The sequence below is a fragment of the Stomoxys calcitrans genome, chromosome 2, assembly GCF_963082655.1.
Source record: "Stomoxys calcitrans chromosome 2, idStoCalc2.1, whole genome shotgun sequence".
Taxonomy (NCBI): Eukaryota; Metazoa; Arthropoda; class Insecta; order Diptera; family Muscidae; genus Stomoxys; species Stomoxys calcitrans.
Window position 1 is genome coordinate 222,091,036 of NC_081553.1, and position 23,305 is coordinate 222,114,340.

The window sequence follows — 23,305 nt, forward strand, 5'->3', positions numbered from 1 at the left end:
AAAGCTTCCCTTTAGTTAGACTATTTGGCAAAAGTTATTACAGAATCGAAGAAATTTCATTAATCAGGAGTAATGGATATCCCATTACATTTCCCCAAAATCACAAATGAAAACTCTATTCACAATGAGTGAAATAGGAGACGGGTAAACAAAGCCAATGCCAACAATAGAACACAACAACGGCAGCAGTCACAATATTGCATTCACAACAACAACACTGTTAGATTTTAATAATGTTGGATGGGTTGTATTGTTTTGTTTGTTATTATTACGATTGTTGTTAGTTATTGTTACCGTTGTCGTTGTCGTTGCTGTTGCCGTCATCATCATTCTCGATTCCCTTTCATGAAGGCAACAACGGCAATGATGTGACACAATTTGAGCAAACGAAAGCACAGCAGACCATCATCATCCATACCTTAAATTCCAGTACAGTCAAAACCTTATAACTGTAATATGCTTAAATGAAAAAAAACTGTTTAAGTGAAACTCGAAGGAATTTTAATTGAATTCGCTTAACAAAAATACCGCTTAACTGGAAAACTTTTTACACCACAAATTTCGTTTTTATATAAAACTTAAATGGCATAAGTGAAAACATTATTAATAAAGGAAACGATCTGGAAAATTAAATATTCGAGTCATCAATAAAATCGGCAAAAGCATATTCTGATATATGGCTTATGATTATCTTTGATTTTTTCTGGGTATTGCTCTTTCAACTCAAGTTATTTCTAACATAATTAGTACGTTGATGTGAAAAATGGCTTGCACTTATGCTAATATCGCTTAACTGGAAACTATAGTCACTTATTTGAACAACTCTAAACTGAAAATTACGGATAATTGAAACCAAATTTATGTATTTTTAGCATTTCACTTATCCGACTACGACTGTATATCTTGTGTGAGCGATTGTATGTACAAATGAATATTTGCTTTTTATAGGTTTCTACGCATATGCATTTCTACGTTATACTGCAACTGTAACTTATACACTGAATGGTATAAGCACACACCCGCTTACTTACATTCCAACAACAACTAGGCACCCGTATGCCAAGCAAACTTAACAATGGTTCTTTTGTCAGCTTTTGGGCATCAACACTCTTGCTACCACAATAGCACATTGACATTCTTGTTTCACTCACTCTCTCCCTCAACCTCTTGATGTTGTTCTCTGTAATCATACTTTTCACATGGCCATGCCACCTTTATACCTATGTATGTATGTATGTACATTGGTACTTCTTGGGCATTGGATTTCTGTTGAAAATGTAAACAATAATAGCAACAACAACAACAATCGTAATGAGAGTATTTGCATGTAATACAAAGTGTTTGTTTACCAAGCATAGAAACTTCTCTAACACTCGAGCATAACCAATAGCAAGAAAATATTCCAAATGATGATGATGATGGTATGCATTCGATTTTCATTTTTTTTTCCTTGGCCTACAAGCACAACCCCCCCCCCCCCCCCCCCCCCCATTGAACAATAATAACAGAAATTGAAGAAAATGCCTTTGCTTTCTCCTATGTTTTTCTTGTAGAGTACTAAAGAGAGGGTAGTGCAACAACAAAGATCCTTACAATTATCGCACATAAACTCATCAGAGTGTGCATGCCTGCCATAGATGGAAGAGTGCAATTGATTGAATATTAGGGGAAGGAAAAATGATATGGCTTAACTACAGTAGGATCATATGATTTAGAAATATCCATGGCAAATGTTATTCTGCCAAGCCTATGTTTTTCTTGTAGAGCAATACAAAGAGTGTAGTGCAACAACAAATATCTTTACAATTATCACACATAAAATGATATGGCTTAACAACAGTATGATCAGATGATTTAGAAATATCCATGGCAAATGTTATTCGTAAAAGACAAAATTAAAATGGTTAAATAAATAATCCAAAACGAACTACAACAATAGCCTTGCGAATGCAAATTATGCCCATAAACATTCCACTAAGGAACAGGGGCAAATTTCTCACATATCAATGAGTGCAGTCCGATTCAAGTTTAACCTCAATGATAAGAGGTCCTTGTTTTATAGCCGAGTCCGAACGACGTGCCATAGTGCGACACCTCTTTGGAGAGAACTTTTACATGACATAGTACCTCACAAATGTTGCCAGCATTAGGAGGGAGAAAACCACCGCTGAAAATTTTTTTCTGTGGTCTCACCAGAATTCGAACCCAGACGTTCAGCGTCATAATCGGACATGCTAACCTCTGCGCTACGGTGTCCTTGAGTTAGTAAGAATAAAAATAGCCTTACTAACTCAAAAGCTAGCGTGCGAATAATCAAGGATAAACATAGCCAGATCGGCTTTTAAGGCTATCAGGTATATTGCAGTGTGCCCCACAAATTTTTTGTCACTTATCTGTGAAATCATTCACTGATTTTATTCGAATAAATCAAAACTAGTGGGATTAGTAGTTATAAGTACTTTATAGGGCCTTAGAAAAATAATATGACATATTGTTTTTAATAAAAAATGATGCTGATAGTAAGTTTTATAAAAATATGAACATTTTTGGCACAAATTTGTTATGAAAATAAAATTTTTTTTTAAAAATTTTGGAAAATTATATTTTAACAACATGTAACAACATCTTTTCTTTGACGATTAAATGTGGAAAATAATAATTACTTAATTACAGACAAGTAAAAGCGTGCTAAGTTCGGCCGGGCCGAATCTTATATACCCTCGACATTCTGAGTCGATCTTGCCATGGCCGTCCGTCCTTGAAATTTTGCAGTGATACCTAATATTGATTTAGGTCATTGGGGATTGCAAATGGACCACATCGGTTCAGATTTGGATATGGCTCCCATATAAACCGATCTCCCGATTTGACTTCCTAAGCCCCTGGAAGCCGCAATTTTGTCCGAGTTGGCTGAAATTTTGCATGCACAGTTTTGTTACGAAAAATTTTGCACGGTATGTTCTGTTACGACTTTCAACAACTGTGCCAATTACGGTCCAAATCGGTCTATAACCTGATATAGCTCCCATAACAACCGATCTCCAGATTTGATTTCTTGAGCCCTTACAAGCCGGATTTTTTGTCCGATTTCGCTGTAATTTTGCATGTAGTGTCCTGGTATGACTTCCAACAACTGTGGCTAGTACGGTTCAAATCGGTGTATGTGACCTTATTTTGAGAAAATATAACCTTATATAGCTCCTATATAAACCGATTTCCCAATTTTACTTCTTATATCCTTACAGGCCGCAATTTTTGTCCGATTTGGCTGAAATTTTGCATGGTATATTCTGTTAAATCTTCCAACAACTGTGCTAAGTACGGCCCGAATCGGTGTTAATCTGATATAGCTCCCATATGAACCGATCTCCCGATTTGACTTCTTGAGCCCTTATAAGCCGCATGCTCACCGCATCTGTTATGACTTCCAATAACTGTGCCAAATTCGGTCCAAATCAGTCTACTTACTGATATAGCTCCCATGTAAACCGAACACCCGATTTGACTTCCTGAGCCCCCGGAAGGCGCAATTTATGTTTGATTTGGCTGAAATTATAACATAGTATTCTGTTATGACTCCCAACAATTGTACCAAGTACAGTCTAAATCGGTCTATAACCAGATATTGCTCCCATATTTAAACAGAATCCATGGTGGTGGGTTCGGCCCGGCCAAGCTTAGTACGCTTTGACTTGTTTAATTTATTTTATTTTATATCATATCACTTTATTGTATTTTGTTTCATTTTTTTATTTAATTTTGCTTTATTTTTCGTTATTCTTTTTTTAATTAAATATATTTTAATTCATATCATTTTATTTTGTTTTATGTACATTATTTTTTACCTATTTTTATTTTTATTAATATTTTTTTTTTTTTTTCATTTATTTTATTTGTTCTGCATATTTCTTTGCTTCCACCTTTACCTTTAAAAAATACTCGAAAATAATTCTTAAATATATTGTATACTATTTGTTTTCTTTCGTTGCTATAAGCACTGCCATCCACTTAAGCCATCTTTTGTCGCAAGGCTATCCTGCTGGTTTAGATGGTTCTTTTGCATTCAAAGTGTTTCCATATTCAGCTTCCTTAGAGTTTCATTTTAGTATTATTTAATGTTTCCTTCCGCATCCGTTTCCGCCCAGCGAAGTGTTTACTTGTGCGTGCGGGTGTGTGTCCGTGTGTAGTGTATGCATGTAGATTGTGAGAGTGGCTTTGTGCGTAAATTGTCTTGGAAACTTAAAATTGCATCCGCCGAAAAGATAAGATTGCCTCTGTATAGCTTTGGGTTCACCACCACACAGAGTTCTCAATGCTTTTCTTTGCCATGGTAGTTTGTTTGCTTGTGTGTGTTTGGTGAAAGACCAACCGGGCTGCTAACTCTCAGTTGAAGAGTGCGAGAGGCAGAGAAAGTAGAAGAAAGATGGACTACAATAAGAAGAAGCAACACCCTGGGGAGCGACATTATTAGATTACATTCGCTGTTTTGTTTGTGATAAACGTAGTTAGACTTTTTCGCAACACCGCCGGGGCTTCCCTTTTGTTGTCTTTTGTGGTTTTCTTAAGTTGCTGCTTTTGTGTACTTTTTTTTATCGCATTTCATGGTTGTTGTTGTTTTTCTTTCGCTCAATATTATTGCTTCATAATTCAGTGCACATAGTGTTGTTGTGGGCTTCTTTGTCTTCAATGCAAAGGCGGTTGTTTTATGGTTACCTTGCAAGAGAACGAGAGAAAGAGAGAGGGAGATTGAGGTAGCATTAAAAAAAACTCTTATTCACACTTTCGCGGTAATCCGTTTGTAATCTCGCCTGAATTCAATTCCATTCTCCAAAATAAGGTCACATTCAACGAAAAAAAAAAAAAAAACTTTTTAAGTGACAAAAAATAGTAGTTTTCCTAGTATTAACGTTAGTTGCTTAAGAGAACGATAGCTTTTTTTAAACCAAAGGAAGGGCAACTTGTCTGTTTGATATTGGCACACGTGTTGAAAGTTAAATTAAGGCCAAATGGTTTTAACCCCATTTTCTTGAAACTCATGAATGGGAATTTTTTGTACAAATTTATATTTTTTTGCAAATTTAAAATAAATAAAATTTTTATTAAAAAATCTTATATATAAATATTATATCTTATATATATATCTTTATATCTTATATATAAATCTTATATATAGACTCAAAAACGGCTGAACCGATTACCTTGAAATTTTCACAGTTTATGTAGGCTGGTCTGTAAGGAAACATAGACTATATAATTTTTTGATATCGGGAGGGGAGGCGGACCCTCCCCCTTACCCCAAAAGTATACCGATCATGACAATATGGTACTCAAATGAAAGGTATTCAGGAGTAGAGTACGAATTTCATATTAAAATTCAAAATCCAATTAACTGAGGGCCGCCCTAACCCCAAAACCCCCTAAAATAGGATTTTTCGACGATCATGACAATATGGGACTCAAATGAAAGGTATTCGAGAGTAGATTACGGATATAGTCAGGATATCAGGATTTGTTGATATCGGAAGGGGGCGCACCCAAAAATACTACCCAAAATCACAAGTGGACCGATAAAGACAATATGGATATCAAATGAAAGGTATTGAAGAGTAGAATACGAATATGGTATGAAAAATTGGGTCCAAGTACCCAGGAAGTCGCTCTAACCCCAAAATGTCTAAAAGCAGACAAATTGGTCGTCCATATCAATATGGGGTTTAAATGAAAGGTATTCGGGAATAGATTACGAATCTGGCATACAAAATCAGATCGCAGTGTGGGGGGTCACCCCACCCCACAAAAACTCCCCAAATGGGCATATGACCCATAATGACTATATGAGACTCGGTTTGTTTGTTTGTTCCGTAGAATAAAAAAAGGAAACATAGGTTATATTCTTTTTTATTTTTCCTTAAAAAAATTGTGGCTGACCCCCCCCTTACACCAAAAACGCCCCCCAAAACCAAAAGAGGACTGATAGGCACAATATGGGTATCAAATGAAAAGTATGCGAGACTAGAAAATGAATATCGTATTAAATTTTGAGTACCCAACGGGCCGCCCTAACCTCAATACTTCGCCTCACCCCCAAATACCCCCAAATGGGCATATCATCCGATTCAATATCAATATTCATCAATATTCAATATCAGGATTCAAATGAAGGATATTTGGGAGTAGATTTAAAATATGACATTAAAATTTGTGTTCAAGTCAAGGTGGCTCTTTTCCTCCTAAAAATACGTCGAATATATTAATTGACCCATTATGGCAATATGGGACTCAAACGAACTGTATTTGAGAGTAGAAAAAGAATTTGATATCCAATTTTGGGAGTACGCCCTAAATAACCCCTTAAACTGAATTTTATTTCCGACTAAAGCAATATGGAGCTCAAATCAACGGTATTTGGGAGTAAAGAACGAATTTTATATCTATTTTCAGGGCAAAGTGCCGGTGGCCTCCCCAGCCCCAAAACACCCTTCAAACGGTTCATACTTACCGAGCATGACAAAATGGGGTTCAAAGTAAAGGGATTTGGGAGTGGACACGAATTTGATATCCATATTTGAGTCGAAATGTCTGCCCTAAAAAGCACTTCTCATTACCCTAATTTCAAAAAATACCAGATCTCGGAGATTGGTAATGTGATTGGTTTGAAATTTTTTCCACTCTAACAATCATTTGGGAGTAGATTACAAATTTGCCCAGGAACAGAGCAGGGGCAAACTTTTCACACATCAATGAGTGCTTTCCGATTCAAATTGAGTTTATCAACGATAAGGGACCCTTTTTATAGCCGAGTCCAAACGGCGTGCCGCAGTGCGACACCTCTTTGGGGAGAATTTTTTACATGACCATGCATGGTATGGTACCTCACAAATGTCGTCAGCATTTAGAGGGGACAACCACCGCTTTAAATTTTGTCCGAAGTTCCACCAGGATTCGAACGCATGCCTTTAGCATCATAGGCGGACAAATGCGACAGTAGCACGATATCCACATTCAGGTCAAAGTTTCCTAACCCTAAAAACATATTAGAGAGTTAAAGAAGGCGCAGAAGAGCGAGCCCTGTCCAGCCTGTGTTCTATAAACTCAAAATGTAAGTAAAAGTTGTTCATGATAAATAAAATGTTGACAAAGGTATCTCGAAAATTTTCCACTTTGTATGAATTTCAAATTCTTAACTTATTGTATCACTATAAATAATTCATTTAAAAAATATTTCTCTACTCCAAAGTTCCCAATAAATTGTTCTTTATGACAGATATAAAAATACATATGTACAGGAATATTTTTCTCAAAAAAAAAAATCCTGAAATGTGTCTTGCAAACAATGCTCAACCACAAAAAGCTTTTATATATATCCTTCATTTCTTTGATTTTTTTCTTTATATTGAACATGACTTTTGAGTGCCGGCACACTAAAGGTCATATTGAATCATTCTCTGGAAAAACAAACATCATTCACTTACACAACAATTAGATTTGAGTACTCTTTGAATTGCTGTCAGTTATCAGTGCAAATTTTAAAAGAGAAAAAAAAAACAAAAAAGAAATGAAATATTTCGGGTTCAATTTACTTGGTATTCGATGAGTTTATTTTTCTATGGTATCTTGCCTCTCTCTGTCTCTCACTCTCCCGCTAACACACTGTTTGAGTAGCATTGCAGCAGATAATATAGTGGTCATTGTGAAATAAATGACAAGAGGATAAAAAGAACAGTTTCGTTCATGTAATGGCATTTGTAATTGCAGAACAATGGTTTTCCTTTTGGCTAGGGCAATTTATTTAATCTCCTTCGAAGACAAACATTTGCAGACGCACACACACACGAACAAGCTTAGAAGAGTTTTAGGGGGAGGACAAACAAATGGCCTGCCGCTCTTGGGCAATCGACCCTAACAACTCAAACAAATTTAATGTTTACTCAACTACTCTTTCTCATACTCATACATCTCACTGCCTTTCTTTTCTTCTCTCTCTCTCACTTTCAAAATTATTCCATAGAACTCACGTACTCATGCAATTGATAAGATTTTTGAGAATTGTTTCTCAAACAAAGTTTATTATTGAACACAATGACAGTCTACCGTTAAAATGATGGAGTGGCCAGCCATCATTTTAGAGACTGATTTAAAATGGACGAAAATTATCAAAACAGTCGACGAATTACTGCATACGTAAACAAGTAAAACCGTTCGAAATATCTCTATTGTGAATTATGCATTTTTTTATTCACAGAGAATTTTTGACATTTAAGAAGACAAATATTTAAGTAGATTATAATTTATAAAAAAATACATTAAAATGTTCATTAAAGTGGTATAAAATCCATTAAACGCGAGATGAAATATAATTCGATTCGAAAGCGCACTCGACCACGTATGCGGTAATTCGAAATTAATGTTCCCTATGGAAATTAATTTTTATACCCTCCACCATAGGATGGAGGTATACTAATTTCGTCATTCTGTTTGTAACACCTCGAAATATGCGTCTAAGACCCCATAAAGTATATATATTCTTGATCGTCGTGACATTTTAAGTCGAACTAGCCATGTCCGTCTGTCTGTCGAAAGCACGCTTCAAAAGTTAAAGTGCTTTCGACAGACAGACGGACTGGCATGGCTAGGTCGACTTAAAATGTCATGACGATCAAGAATATATATACTTTATGGGGCGTTAGACGAATATTTTGAAGATTTGCAAATAGAAAGACGAAATTAGTATACCCCATCCTATGATGGAGGGTATAATTAGAACTTGGTACCGAATTTAACAACCCTCTACAATTTTATATATGTAGCTTACATCTTACAAATACCAATGCGAAACCTCCAAGCCCAGACGATATGTGCATCCCGCAGAAAGTAAAACAGCAAAACCATAAAATCTACAAATCATGACACTGCATTGCTTTACCAATATCAAGTGGTTTGGCTATTGGCAATATCAACCATGTTGGGCGCCAACTATACACCAACTATGCAATATCATGACTTTTTAATTGACCAATTTCCTAGGTAACTTTTCTTGTATCCTTTTTGCCGGATCATTCATAACCCAAAAACAGAAATCCAAAAAAACTCAAGCCAAATATTTATTAACTATCAAAGTTTAACTAACAGAAAAATGGTGCTATTGTGTCATGCTACCAAAAAAAAAAAGTTGGTTTGTACGAAACTTTTGCATACATAGAAGAGATAGAGCGACAGTGGGAAAGGATGGTTGCGTTAGTTGAAAGTTCTGGCAGCTTCATATGCCCGCGTGGCTTTCTATCCTCTGCTACTATCTTCATGGATATTATTTTCAAATGCATACAATGGCCGTTGGATAAAACGGCATGTTGGTTTTCGTTCCGATTCTGTTTGCTGAATTTCCATTTCTCAATGGTGGGACCTGCTTCTTCCTTGTAAGCCTTCTTTTGGTGGTTCAATTGCTTGTTGGGTCTTTCGATTGGCGGCTAATGCCAAAGGCCACACTTATTGATGAGTGTTTGGCTCTTGTTTAAGAGAAAGTAAAACATGTCGATGGTGAATTGAAAAGTTAACCATGGTTGTAGGATTGTGAGATATATTCGTTTTATCACAGATTTGGCAACATAATGAAGGATAAGGATAACTAAAATGTTCTTTCTATAAATAAAATCTGTGTTTTATTTTAGTACTATAGAGTGCAGTGCAAATACATCTATGCAGGATAACGAGGTTCTCGATAAATTACCAGTGCAGTATTATTTAGAACATCTGTTGTCAGGATTGCCAGATATGTTTTTTACAAATGAGTGTGGCCATCTATTGTGAATGGCATAAAAAAAATAAAATTATAAAATTGCGTGCACAAATCGTAATAAATTTTATTCAACTTCTATGCCCACACATGTTTTGCAAATTTATTTATAAATTTTACAAATATATTTACTTTTTTTCTTCGTATTGTTTTGACAGGTAGGCGTTACCATCTCAGGGCAAACAAAGAAACTTGAACTGAAAACATTTTTGTGTTTTCTTTTTGCTTTTCACGGCTTATCTATCCAGAACTAAAATAAAACACAGCATTAGCATACTTCCAAGTGTGCTACGGTGTCAGTATGTTTATTACAAATTAGTGTTTATTACAAATGAACAAATATTGACAAATTAAATCTTATTGTGTATACCAAAGTGAACAAAAACAAATGTCATTGTGAATACCACAGTTAATAAAGAGAAATAGGAAAGCGAATAAATAGCAAGCCAGGATTCACTTAACAAAGTTAAGCCGATATGCATTTTTTTTTTAATTTCGACATCAAGTTTGTCAAACTTGTCATTGTTTACGTTATTGTTACTTGCTTGCAATGTCCGTTTGTTCATATCAATATATATAATTGGTGAAATAAAAAGAAAATATAAGCGTCAATATTTTTACTGACATTTTCTAACATTCACAATAATTATGTTCATGGGGTCTATTCACTATATGTTTTGTTAGTGACTTAACCTTATATTAGTGGATCGGGAGAGAAGAGAGTGGGGCCGAATGTATATAACCTCCAACATGGATCGCATTTGACAATTTCCTTGAATGAAGTGCATTGCTTTACCAAAATAACATTTGAGCTGCATACCTGCAAGCGAAATTTTCGTTACCATTACCGAAAATTTCGTTAAGGATATGTCAATGCATGTCTTATGGTAACGTTCATTATGTTCATTACTACTACAACAATTAGGAATAGGGGATACTTCGCACATATCAATGAGTGCAGTCCGATTAATGTTTAAGCTCAATGATAAGGGGCCTCCTTTTTTATGGCGAGTCCGAACGGCGTGTTGCCTAGCGACACCACTCGATACAGAAGTTTTAACATGGATTTGAACCCAGGCGCTCGGCGTCATAGGTGGACATGCTAACCTCTGCGCCACGGTGGTCTCCAATGGACACTGAAAATACAAATTTTCCCACAACATTCCACTAACGAAAAAGGGCAAACTTCTTCAACGAATTAACAGAGCTCAGAGTTGCCAATGCATATGTATAACAACAACTGCATAGTGTTGGGTATGCCAAAGTCGTCTTAGCTCAACTTTTACACAATTTTCACTTGTTTTCTCTTCTTCCATTTCTTCTTCATTTTGCAGCCATATCGATTGGTTGTTCGATTTTCAGTTAATACTGTGGTCACAGCACAAACAAAAGAATGTTTGTAGGGATTTTTACCACACACACATACTCCCATACATACAAACACTCCATAAACTGAAATCCTTTGGTAGAGGGAGTTACTTTCGAATGATGCCCTAAACATGGCTCTGGGGAGTAATAATTTCTTATTTTTGTTTACGGTGTATGGTCTATAGATTTACGAAAAACTCCCAAGAAGAGCACGAAAAAAAAAAAATAAATGCCAAGAAAAATAAAAGAGCAAACAAAGTCAATGTGCCGAAAATGATAAGATACCCCAAGAAGAATGTTTGTCGCTTCGTACACTTCAAATGAGGAAAAAAGTAAAGGTTGGCCAACATTTATATACTGAGAATACTAAACCAAACACAACCACATACACCACTCACATGAATCCCTTGAACGCATTAAAACTATGCCAGCCTTAAAAGGTCTTTAAATCCCTTTGGTCCTTCTTTATTTTATGTTTAGCAAAAATATTCATTAAAATTTATTATATTTAACACACTTAGTTGTTGTTCATATAATGAAGTGTTCAGAAGGCAAAAAAGAAATACCCCACTACTATCATTTTGAAATGATTACAAAACTTATTAACTTTTGAAAAACTTATTTTAATGTGTAGACGAAATAACAGGACAGTGGTGTGAGTGTGGTCTTCTGACGAAGAAAACCAAAATCCATTTATACCCATCAATACAGGATGGGGGTATACTACAAATCTTGTCATCCAATTTGTAACCCTATGAAATAAAATTATTTGAAAATATTAAAAATAAATACAGAAAATTAATTTTTAATTGAATTTGAACTTTATGAAATACTAGCTGTACCCGGCCCTCTCTCATGTGCCTTCATTAGCACCACGCGAAAAATAAGTTTCTTTTTCTCTACTCATATATCTTCACAGTACAATTTGTTTATCTACTACCAAATACCTTTTATTGAACTCCATATAGCCATGATTGATAAATATTCACATTTTGAAAGATTTTTTTGAGGGGTAGGCAACCTCCTATCACTTGAACCTGATTCGTCTAATATGCCCACTTGTGACGGTTTTGGTTTTTGGTGTGGCGCTCTTGGTAATAACACCCAATTTTTTATATTCGATAATCATTCTCATACTCTACTCCCGAATACCTTTCATTTGAGTCCCATATTGTCCCGATCGGTTCACTTTGATTTTGGTCGTTACTTTTGTGACAGTTTTGGTTTTGGGGCGGCCCCCTTGGTAATCACACCCAATTTTTAATATTCGATGATCATACTCGTACTCTACTCTCAAAAACCTTTCATTGGAGTTCCATATTATCCCGATCGGACCACTTTTTATTTTGGGCGGTACTCTTGGGGCGACGCCCCACATTGTCCCAATATATGTCCTGCTGGGGGCTTTTGGCGGGTAGGGAGGCCCCTCGGACACCAAGGAATACATTGTTATGTCAGATGTGTACTCTACTTGTACATACCTTTCATTTCATACCCATAATGCCCAAAGCGGTAAAAGTGTCCTGTTGGGTGGTGTTTTTGGAGGTGAGGGACCCGTCGATACTTAGGTTGCCATTTTTATGCCAAGTTCGCACTCTATTCTTAAATACCTTTCATTTGATACCCATATTGTCCCAATCGATAAACGTGTCCGCTCGGGTGGGTTTTGGGATGGGGCGTCCCCCCCGATTATTTGACCCCAAAATTTTATACCAATTTCGTGTTTTTGGGGTACAAGGTGATAAGGTGGCATACAAATTTTAAATCGGTGCACCTATCTCCGAGATCTGGCGATTTTGAAAATGGTGGTAAGGGGTAGGGTTTCAATTTTATTTTGCCATTCACAATAAAGATATTTCTGCAAGTGGCCACACCTATGTGTGGAAAACATATCATGGCAGTCTTGGCAACAGATGTTCTACATAAGCCTGCACTGGTAATTTATTCAGAACTTCGTTGTCTTGGATAGATGTCATTTTCATACAAATTTCAATACACTGCCCTTCGATATCCTTATATTGGCTCAGATCGGTCCAGATTTGGATATAGCTGCCATATAGACCGATCCGCCGATTTAGGGTATTAGACCCATAAAAGCCACATTTATTGTCCGATTTTGTTGAAATTTTGGGCAGTGAGTTGTGTTAGGCCACCCGACATCCTTTTTCAATTTGGCCCAGATTTGGACAAAGCTGCCATATAGACCGATCTCTCGATTTAAGGTCTTGCGCCCATAAAAGGCGCATTTATTGTGCGATTTTGCCAAAATTTGGGACGGTGAGTTGTGTTACGCCCTTCGATATCACTCTTCAATTTGGCCCAGATCGGTCCAGATTTGGATATAGCTGTCATATTGACCGATCTCTCGATGTAAGGCTTTGGGCCCATAAAAGGCGCATTTATAATCCGACGTCGAAATTTGGGACAGTGACTTATGTTAGGCTTTTCGACATCCGTGTGTCATATAGGGTTCAGATCGGTTTATTTTAGATATAGCTACTAAAAAGATCAATATTTTGTTATATACAATTGAACAATGGCTTGTACTTATTAGTATTTGGTCCAAATTAGAATATATTTCGATATAGCTGCTATGGGGCATAAGGTATGCATTTTTCACCGAATTTTGCCGAAAGGTGGTTTACGTATATACCCGAGGTGGTGGGTATCCAAAGTTCGGCCCGGCCGTACTCAACTCCTTTTTACTTGTTTTGTAATGCATTTTGACAGTTGTTTGGGCGAAATGTAGAAGCTAGTACCTGGCTTTAAGGCGAAAATCATTCATTCATAACTTGTTTATTTCTTGAGTTTAACACTCCAGTTGAGTTTAATACTCCAAATAGTACATTGTACGTACTCTCAAACACTCAGTACATTAAATATAGTTTGAACGAAAGTGAGCATTTAATATTGGGTAGCCCAAAAAGTAATTGCGGATTTTTCATATAGTCGGCGTTGACAAATTTTTTCACAGCTTGTGACTATGTAATTGCATTCTTTCTTCTGTCAGTTATCAGCTGTTACCTTTAGCTTGCTTTAGAAAAAAAGTGTAAAAAAAGTATATTTGATTAAAGTTCATTCTAAGTTTTATTAAAAATGCATTTACTTTCTTTTAAAAAATCCGCAATTACTTTTTGGGCAACCCAATACATCCCACATTCTATATTGACCTCCTTATTTAAACCTTTAAAATATCACTTTCTTTCACTACTGTCACTGATTGGTAATGGCTCTAACTTCAATTTTCCAAATTCCCTATCTTCCTCATACTACCTACCATTCGTTAAGTTATCCTTGCCTTTAGCCTTTTTTGAAAGTATTTTACCTTTAACCGTCCTTTTGCTGGCAGGAAGTGTAAAAACTTAAAACGAATCGAAACGAAACTTTTTCACTTATCAAAGTTTTTTGTAGAGCTACTTTTATTCTTCAATTTCTTTATGCCTTAACACCCTCGCGCAAACACACACAAGTCCCGCCATAGCCCCTTGGCCTCCACCATTAAGGGTTCGACTTGGGTTTTCTTCAGCTATTGAAATTTTTATGGTTATTCCTCTGACTCCAGAGGAAGAGCAGACCCGAATGTAATCATCGGCGGAGGTACATTCGCATAATCATAAATCGCATTGAGAGGTTGGTTGGTCTTCCAGAAGGAGGAGGAGGAGGAGTAGGTTTTCAGTTTTTATGGTTTGTACGCATAAATATTTATACTCACCACCCACTCAACTCCGCTTTCCCCACAGCTCATCCTGGCAAATGGTAATGTTATGTTGTGCTCCAACGTCAGGGCAGCAATGGATGAATGAATGGACTGTAATGAATAGGATAAACAAATCCTTGTATTGTGGACTTGTTGTTCGATGGTTATGAACTAAAATGCAAATTGCTGAATGTCCATATAAATGGGCCAACAACAGCAGCAACATAAACAACAACAACAACATATCATAATGGCAACTGTTTATATTCCTTAGATCATGACAAGAATGCAAATGGTCGGAAAAAAATTCCACAAAGGCAAAATGATAGGGGTAGAGGTTGAAAGTAATGGAAGTTGGTTTTTTTTCGACAATCACATTCATTTCTGAATGTGATTAATTTTTTTTGGGATTCAATTCACTTAAAATGTGGTCATTTGTAAAGTGCATCGAAATTTTATTTTCTTGCGAATTTTGATTAAAATTGGATTTAAAAGAAAATTTTGTTAAATTTTTTTTTCTGCCAGTGGTCACAACCTTCTATTAGTGCACCCAGAGGGTTGTGTCACTGGCACAAACCCAAAGTGGAAAGGCCCCATAAACATTAAGTATGTTAAAATATGGCGATTCAAGGTGGATTTAAAAAGGTGGTCTCACGCGGACGGCTGTTAGCAGCCGGCCAGCTTTGACGGTATTAAGAAGACAGATTTTTGTTTGCATTCTCTTTGTTGTTATCTTCTTTCTGTCATATTCTCTGCTCATGTATACACACGCACACACATTTTTTTGATGGCAAGATGGCGGATAGCACCTATTGTTTCGCCATGATGCCGATTAAACATGACACAACCTTATATTAGTGAGTCCTGGTCCCGGCACGGGAAAGCTGTAAACACCCCACAGGCTGGATCATTGAGGTCCGATCTATGTGGTGTTCATTGCTTTTACGAGAAGCTTAGCTACGGGGTGCGTTCACAGGTTGCGGATAATGGAATGCTCCATACGGAGTAGCTGCAACGGCAGTCGCGGAAAATCAGCGGTATCAAGCGGAGAGTCTCAGTGAGAGTCCGGTTGGCACCGGCTCTTGCACAAATACTGGGTGCCTATTATGCTTGATATGACTATGCGAGTTGTTGGCGCCTTTAAATAACCAATTGCCAACTTGCTCCCGCGACGGTCGGTCCTTGGGACCGGAACGAACTTGCTCATACAGGAGCTTAAAGAGGTTTGCCACCCCTACATGAAAATCTGGCTACAACAACAACAGTGAATCTTGGTAGCCAGATAGCTTCTGCAGGTTTTCATGAGTGTCTATCGTATTTAAAATGGAACCGAGGCAATGTGTATATCCTTTCAGCATGCCGAATTCCCTTCTAAAGCTGTTTGTAGTACAGACCTCAGTGTTCCAAACCACTCTAAAAATTACTATACCTCGGACCACTAAGAACTCATCTACTTTCAGGAGTTTGAATATTATCTAACCTTTTCGGAGCGATTCCATGAACCCGAAACAAGCTGGTGCCTGGATTTTTCTATTTTTATACTCACCACCGAAGGATGGGGGCATTTTCTTTTGTCATTCCGTTTGAAACACATCGAAATATTCATTTCCGACCCTATAAAGTGTATATATTCTTGGTCAGCGTAATAATCTAAGCCATGTTCGTCCGTCTGTCTGTTGCAATCACGCTACAGTCTTTAAAAATAGAGATATTAAGCTGAAACTTTGCACAGATTCTTTTTTGTTCATAACAGGTTAAGTTCGAAGATGGTTAAGTTCGAAGAAAAAAAAAATTTTCCAAGATCAGCGGGGGACCTAGACCATGTCGTAAAAAGCTGTACCATATAAGTTCGGGCTCTACCATCAGGATTCTCCATTCTATAGTCGAAACAGAGCACCCCAAAGCCAAACCTCTTCAATAAGAAGTATCAGAAATATCATCAACTAAAATTTTTCGTGAGATTTTCCATGAACATCAACTAAACTAGCGCAACAAAGTCGCACAGTGGGACAGAATTCAGTAATAGAAGGTTATGTCACTTGCGAAAACATAAAATGAATAGGCCCCATGAACATTATTAAGGATGTCAAATCTGCCGATTGAAAATGTCATCAATGAGGAGAAAACGTTAACAATGAATGTAAAAAGAGAACAAGTTGACATCCTCAATGCCAAATTCTAAAAAAATTAAAAAAAAAATTGTTTGCGGCTGATCGCTTGGCCTCACCTTATTCAGTGAACACTGACAGTGGGATAAGAAAAATATGATTGCAATTTTTGAAAAGAATGGGAATTCTCTAATGTGGTAAACTGATGATGCACTCATCATCCGGTCCCAATTTGTGGGCCCTCAGAGTTTGTAATCTCGGCCCCACGATATTTTGATGGAGCTGCAAAAGGAACATTTGTGAACCTATTTCGATCAGTTCAAAAATGACAAACTTATTTACGCTTTTCTATTAGCCTATCCCTCAGTTGTCCCAGGATTCACTGAATAAGGTTAAGCCAAGCGATCAGCCGATATACTTTTTTTTAATATTTGACAGTACTTGGCATTGAGGATGTCAACTTGTTCTCTTTTTACATTCATTCTTTGTTTACGTTTTCTCCTATATGATGACATTTTCAATCGTCAGATTTGACATCCTTAATGATGTTTATGGGGCCTATCCACTTTATGTTTTTACATGTGACCTAACCTTCTATTAGTGAATCCTGAGTTGTCCTCAACCTCAAGTATAAAATTCCCCTTTGGGTCAAAATATTCATGTTTTCCATCGCCTCTGGTGGTAATCGATACATATTGCAATTGTTTGGTTCATTTGCCTTAAATTCTTCGGAACACCGCAAAAACTTGACAATTTCCTTCCTCTTCTTTGTTTCTTTTCTAACCAAAAGAAAAAATCTAATATTACTCTTTTTGTCTTGTCTCTTCTCTTGCAGCAACTCAAGCAACCACACACCACAACAAGATGTCTAGCACTGCAGACAAATTACACCGACATTTGCACTTTGTAACAGTGCTGGCGGCCATGTTTTCCCTACTCACCAGCAATGTAAGGGCCTTTACCAGCATCAGTACGAGTTGTGGCCCTAACTTTCCCAGCGCCTGCTGCTGCGGCCGTGAAATGTACGAGGGCTCCATGCAATACATTGTGAACTGTACTAATGCTGGTCTGCGCAACACCAGTGTTTTGGAGTTTATGCCGCAGGATGTGGAAGTCTTGATATTTACCGGCAACCTCATACCAGAGTTGCCATGGAATGTTTTTGGCTCCATAAACAGTTATAAGAATCTAAGAATAGTGGACATGAGCAATAATCATATAAGGGAAATTCGTGGCAAGTCCTATCATCATGTGCAAAATGTGGAACGTTTGATTTTGAATCACAATAACCTCAGCATTTCGAGGGATGATGATGAGGTTAATCACCACCACCCCCGTGTGTTCTCGAATTTCCTGAATTTACAAAGCCTGCATTTGACCGATGCCTTCGATGACAACAGCTCCCCACAATTGAGTGAAGATCTGCATGATATATTCATGAACAGTCAATTGGATAAGTTGCAGAAACTGCACTTGGAACAGAATGAGATAACCCATTTTAAGGATCGCAAAGTGTTTTGTGATCTACCCAGTCTAAGAGATCTGCACTTGGGCGATAACTTCCTTAAGGACATTAACTTTGAGGTCAGCTGTTTGAAGAATCTGCGTTTTCTGGACCTTGAACGCAATAAATTCGAGTTTGTCAAGACACATGATCTGATGGTGCTCAATGAGCTGGAGGCTCGCAAGGATCGTACCACAAATCTCATTGTTGACTTCAATTTGAATCCCTTCAGCTGTGACTGCAAAATCAGCTCATTCCGCACCTGGATTCACTCAACCAATGTGACGGTGCGCAACAAGGAGAGTCTCATGTGCTTCCATAACGAGGTCGATCCACTGCCCATACTAGAAATGGATATGTCACAGTGCACTGCTGCCATAGATGCAGCCACCATAATGTTCAACACAGCCACTGATAATCATTATGGTCTTGGTGTACAGGAAGAGACAGGTTTGGCCCGCCACACAGCCACTCTGATATTCCTGTTGATTGTCCTTAGTATGATACTGTTGGGTCTGGTCGTTGCTCTGGTCTATGTCAGCCGTGACAAATTGAAATTCATGATTACCCCCGTCTTCGATAATGTGGCCAAGAAGGTGCAATACACCTCCATAAAGGATGAAGATTGTCCCGAAGTTCATGTTTAGATTAGGTTGGGTGATAGTTGCTGTGTTTTATTGCAGTCCTATACAGAGCAAGTCAGGTGTTCTGAATAAAATATCAGTGCAAAGTTGTACTGGTAAGTTATCGATAACATGCAATAACAGATAATAAGAAACGATTAATCGTGATTTGCTCTATATGGTACTAAACTAAAACACAGCAAGTGTTTTCATTTTCATAAGAGTCATGTTCTCATACGTCTGTTGGAATTGGACTTATCCTTACAAGCGGGAAAACGATAACGAAATTATCGATTATTGTAAGAAGAGGTGGGGAGAAAATATACTTCCAACAGCTATTGAGAAAATGGCCATCGTTTTTTTTTCTAAAACTCTAGACTAAACTTAAAACAAAAGCAAATCAAAGATAAGTGTATCATATATATAAAAAAATAATTAACAAAAAACAACATGGAAAAAGGAAAAAAACTGACATTAATAAAAAACACTTGCAAATAGATGATAGCCATCCCTAAAAAAAATAAACAACAAAACGCGCCATTTAAACTTAATTAAAATAAAACTAAATGATTTTCTAATTTTTGTTATCAAAAAAAAAAAAAAAAGATGAATGAAAAAATTTAAAAAAAAACGTGCCATTATCAACAACATGAAACCATATCTAATTACGAAGCACAGTGGGGCGAAAATCCAATAGCCATTCAAATTTTTTTTCTTCAATGTTCAATAGTTTGAGAGACTATCAGATAAAAACATTTGCCAGCAGTGCAGATACTACATAGCTACTGTCCCTACTTATTTTTTGATTTATAGTATATGTGTCAGGAATATCCCAGTTCAATGTTTCGAAGTGTTACAAACGCAATGACTTTATTAGTTAACCCCCTTCATATGGTGCTGGGTATAACAATAAGAGTGTTCATGTACTCAGTTTTTACTGTAAGTCGTTTGCGTACTTTATTTACCAGCAAAAGGGAGCGGAAAATTGCGTGAGAGGGAGCTAAATTTTGAGAGTTTGGTAATTGAAACCTGCAAATTTCTACTGGAGGTTTTTTTTCAACAGAAATTTGCAGCATTGGACAGCTGTTTTATGAAAACCAGTTGTACAACTTAAAGATAGTAACGGCTGCTCCTACTCTTCTGCGTGTTTTTACTGGAAAAGTACGCGAAGAGACCCAATATGACATTTGAGTTACGCCAGTGCTAGTTGACTAAAGATTTTTGTAATTAAGCCAGTTAGGCAGGATTCACTAATATAAAGTTAAGTCACTTACAAAACCACAAAGTGAATAGACCCCATGAACATCATTAAGATTGTCAAAATCTGTTTATTGTGAATGTTAATAAATGTCAGTAAAAATGTTTTTCTCTAAAAATAATCAGCATATAGCACATCCACGCATTATTTTTTCTTTTTCGTTCACATTTTTCCGGCTTGAAATATTTTAATTTTGTGTATTGATATGGACAAACACACATTACAAGCAAGCAAGAAAACGTTAACAAAGACAAATTTGATCAGCTTAATGACGGAAATTAAAAAAAAAATTGCATGTCGGCTGATCGCTTGGCTTAACCTTGTTAAGTGAATCCTGCCAGTGAGGCTATCTAACTGTCATTATTAGCTGTTTATTGAGATACTTGCTGCATTTTACTTGAATATTGCATAGACAAAAAATGAAGAACAAAAATAGAACGCAAAAATGCTTCAAATGCAAATCTGTTTTTTTTTTGCCATGAGGTAGTAAAGCCGTTTGCCAACCTGTCAAAACAATACGAGGAAAAAGTGAGAATATTTGTAAAATTTATAAATAAAACTTGCAAAATATTTGCGGGCATAGAAGTCAAACAAAATTTATTAAGATTTGCGCACATAATTTTATAAATAATTGATTTTAATTTTGCCATTCACAATAGAGGAATTTTTGCGAGTAGCCAGGCTTAAAGGCGCTATTACACGGCATGTAGATGTCTTAAAACATGTCACTTTTTGCATTCACATGTAATTGAAAATGTTTGTTAAAATTGTCAATTTATATACGATTCATCGTGTTTGCTATCGCACCCGTATCTTTTTTTCGTATGACATAACCTACAAATTTGAGCAAAAGCTGATTTTTTGTATGCGTAAAAATTGTGAGAAAGCTGGTTAGAATATAAATTTGTGAAAATAATTTAATTTGGGGTTGCTTTCATTCGACTGACAACAAAGACAGTTAATTTCTTTATGTTTTTGTCAGAAGGAATAGAGAGCGTTCTCTATCGCTCTACTTTGAAAAGCGATTTTCGTTTGTATCACTCGACATGTACAACTCAACCAGTGTTGCCACTCAAGAAAACTATTTCCTACCAAAATTTAAGAAAAATCTTACCAAACGCGATCAAAACCTACCAAATGTTGTGCCAAAAATCTGCTATAGAATGTGTTTTTACCCACCACCGAACAGTTGGCCATTTTGCCATTCCATTTGGAAAACATCAAATTGCATAATATACAATTTCAAGGATAAAAAAATACTAGACATTTCAATTTGCGGCATTTGCCGCTCAAGGTAGTTTGGTTGGGGGTAGATTTTTGTTGTTGTGCTAATGACATACCTCTTAATTGAACCATGTGGGAATGCACTAAATAACTACCAATAGCATGCGATAACGGACGAATACTAGCACTTTGCATACCATAGTATTAAAAGTATGTAGACCTAAATAGGGTTTCCTCCACATTTCATTTAGCTCTTTTCAATTTTCCCCCACTGTTCTTTGGCAAACAATTTTACTTATTGTATGACAAACACATATTTTAAATGAGCAACTTTAATTTGAAAATCTCAGTCTTCTTTTCTACTGTCAATTAATTAATTGTTTAATTATCTTTTGGAAAACAAAAAAAAGACCACAATGCATTTATTATTACAAAAACAAAGGGAGGAAGACGAGTATAAAAAGCTAAAGCATCAAAAACAAAACTATAAAAAAAAACAAACGAAATAACGAAAAAATTAGGCCATAATTATTATTATTATTATTAATCAAATAGTCTATAAATATATAGCGATAAATATGCAATTTTTTTATTAACACCACATATGTATGTAATTATTATTTCTCACGATATATATATACACACACTTACATATAAAAAAAATAATATGAAAGAAAATAAAACTCAGTTATATTTTTGAACAAATTGTAACTAAAATAAAATACCATCTTATCATGCTCTGTCATATATACCTACATATATATACTCCACATATCAGCTATCGCTATTTCCGTATCTTCAAAATCCGATTTGTAAAACATTGAATTAACCTTAGATATATCTGTGATTTAATTTAGTAGACGAGAAGGTTTTTTTCCCAACAATTGTATTGATGATTCTCATAAGTTGCTTGTTTAGCAGTTTAATCTTTGTGTGTGAAGCACCCTTAACAAAGACAAACAATCATCGTTACAGCACCCAAATCCCTGATGAAAACAACTCTGAATTAAAACTGAAAATGTTATTTTGATATCACTGAAACTCATTTTGAACTTATGCAAAACATTTGCCTTTTATGTTTTAAACCAAAAGTAAAATTGGCATTTTTTTCTATCACTTCATATCATATTGTATTTGGATTATATTTAGTAGTATGGTTTTTTCTTTATTTCTCTTACAATATATCAACAAAAATATAATAATAATTATTTGCAGTAATTTTTTGTACTAATACTATTAATTGCATATTTCTTTTCAAGAATTTCTTTAACAAAACTGTTGTTAGTTGTAAACAATTATTTTGATAAGAATTGAAATATTAATAAAGCCAACAAAAGACGAGAAAACAAGCTCATTGTTTTTTTTTTATTAAACTAATAATAACTAATTTTAAGGTAAGTAAGAACTAGGAAAGACGCGTTAAATTCAATTGATGCCGAACGTTATATTACAAAAGATTTTGCTTAACACAAGCTAGCGCAGTTCATATTAGAACACACCAATAGAAGGAAATGTCGCTTGCAGAAAATAAGAAGTGAATTGGCCCCATGAACATTACGTTGGGTTAAAGCACTATTACACGGCATGTAGATGCCTTACGACATGTCACTTTTTGTATTCATATGTCATTGAAAATGTTTGTCAAAATTGTCCATTTACATACGATTTATCATTTTGCCTATAACACCTGTATGTTATTTTCATATGACATAACCTAAAAATTTGAGTAAAAT

The 23,305-nt window shown here is 36.0% G+C and overlaps 1 protein-coding gene across 2 annotated transcripts in view; it reads left to right on the plus strand.

Annotated features, from left to right (window-relative positions):
- The window catches only part of LOC106093032 (phospholipase A2 inhibitor), a 253,965-nt gene extending 231,765 nt beyond the window's left edge, over positions 1–22,200 (plus strand). For both annotated transcript variants that reach the window (XM_059362049.1, XM_059362050.1), the window contains one exon: positions 17,799–22,200. In XM_059362049.1, coding sequence (XP_059218032.1) covers positions 17,828–19,114 — 1,287 coding nt within the window. In that variant the 5' untranslated portion in view covers positions 17,799–17,827 and the 3' untranslated portion in view covers positions 19,115–22,200. The remainder of the gene's footprint in view (positions 1–17,798) is intronic.
- Positions 22,201–23,305: the final 1,105 nt, after the last annotated feature.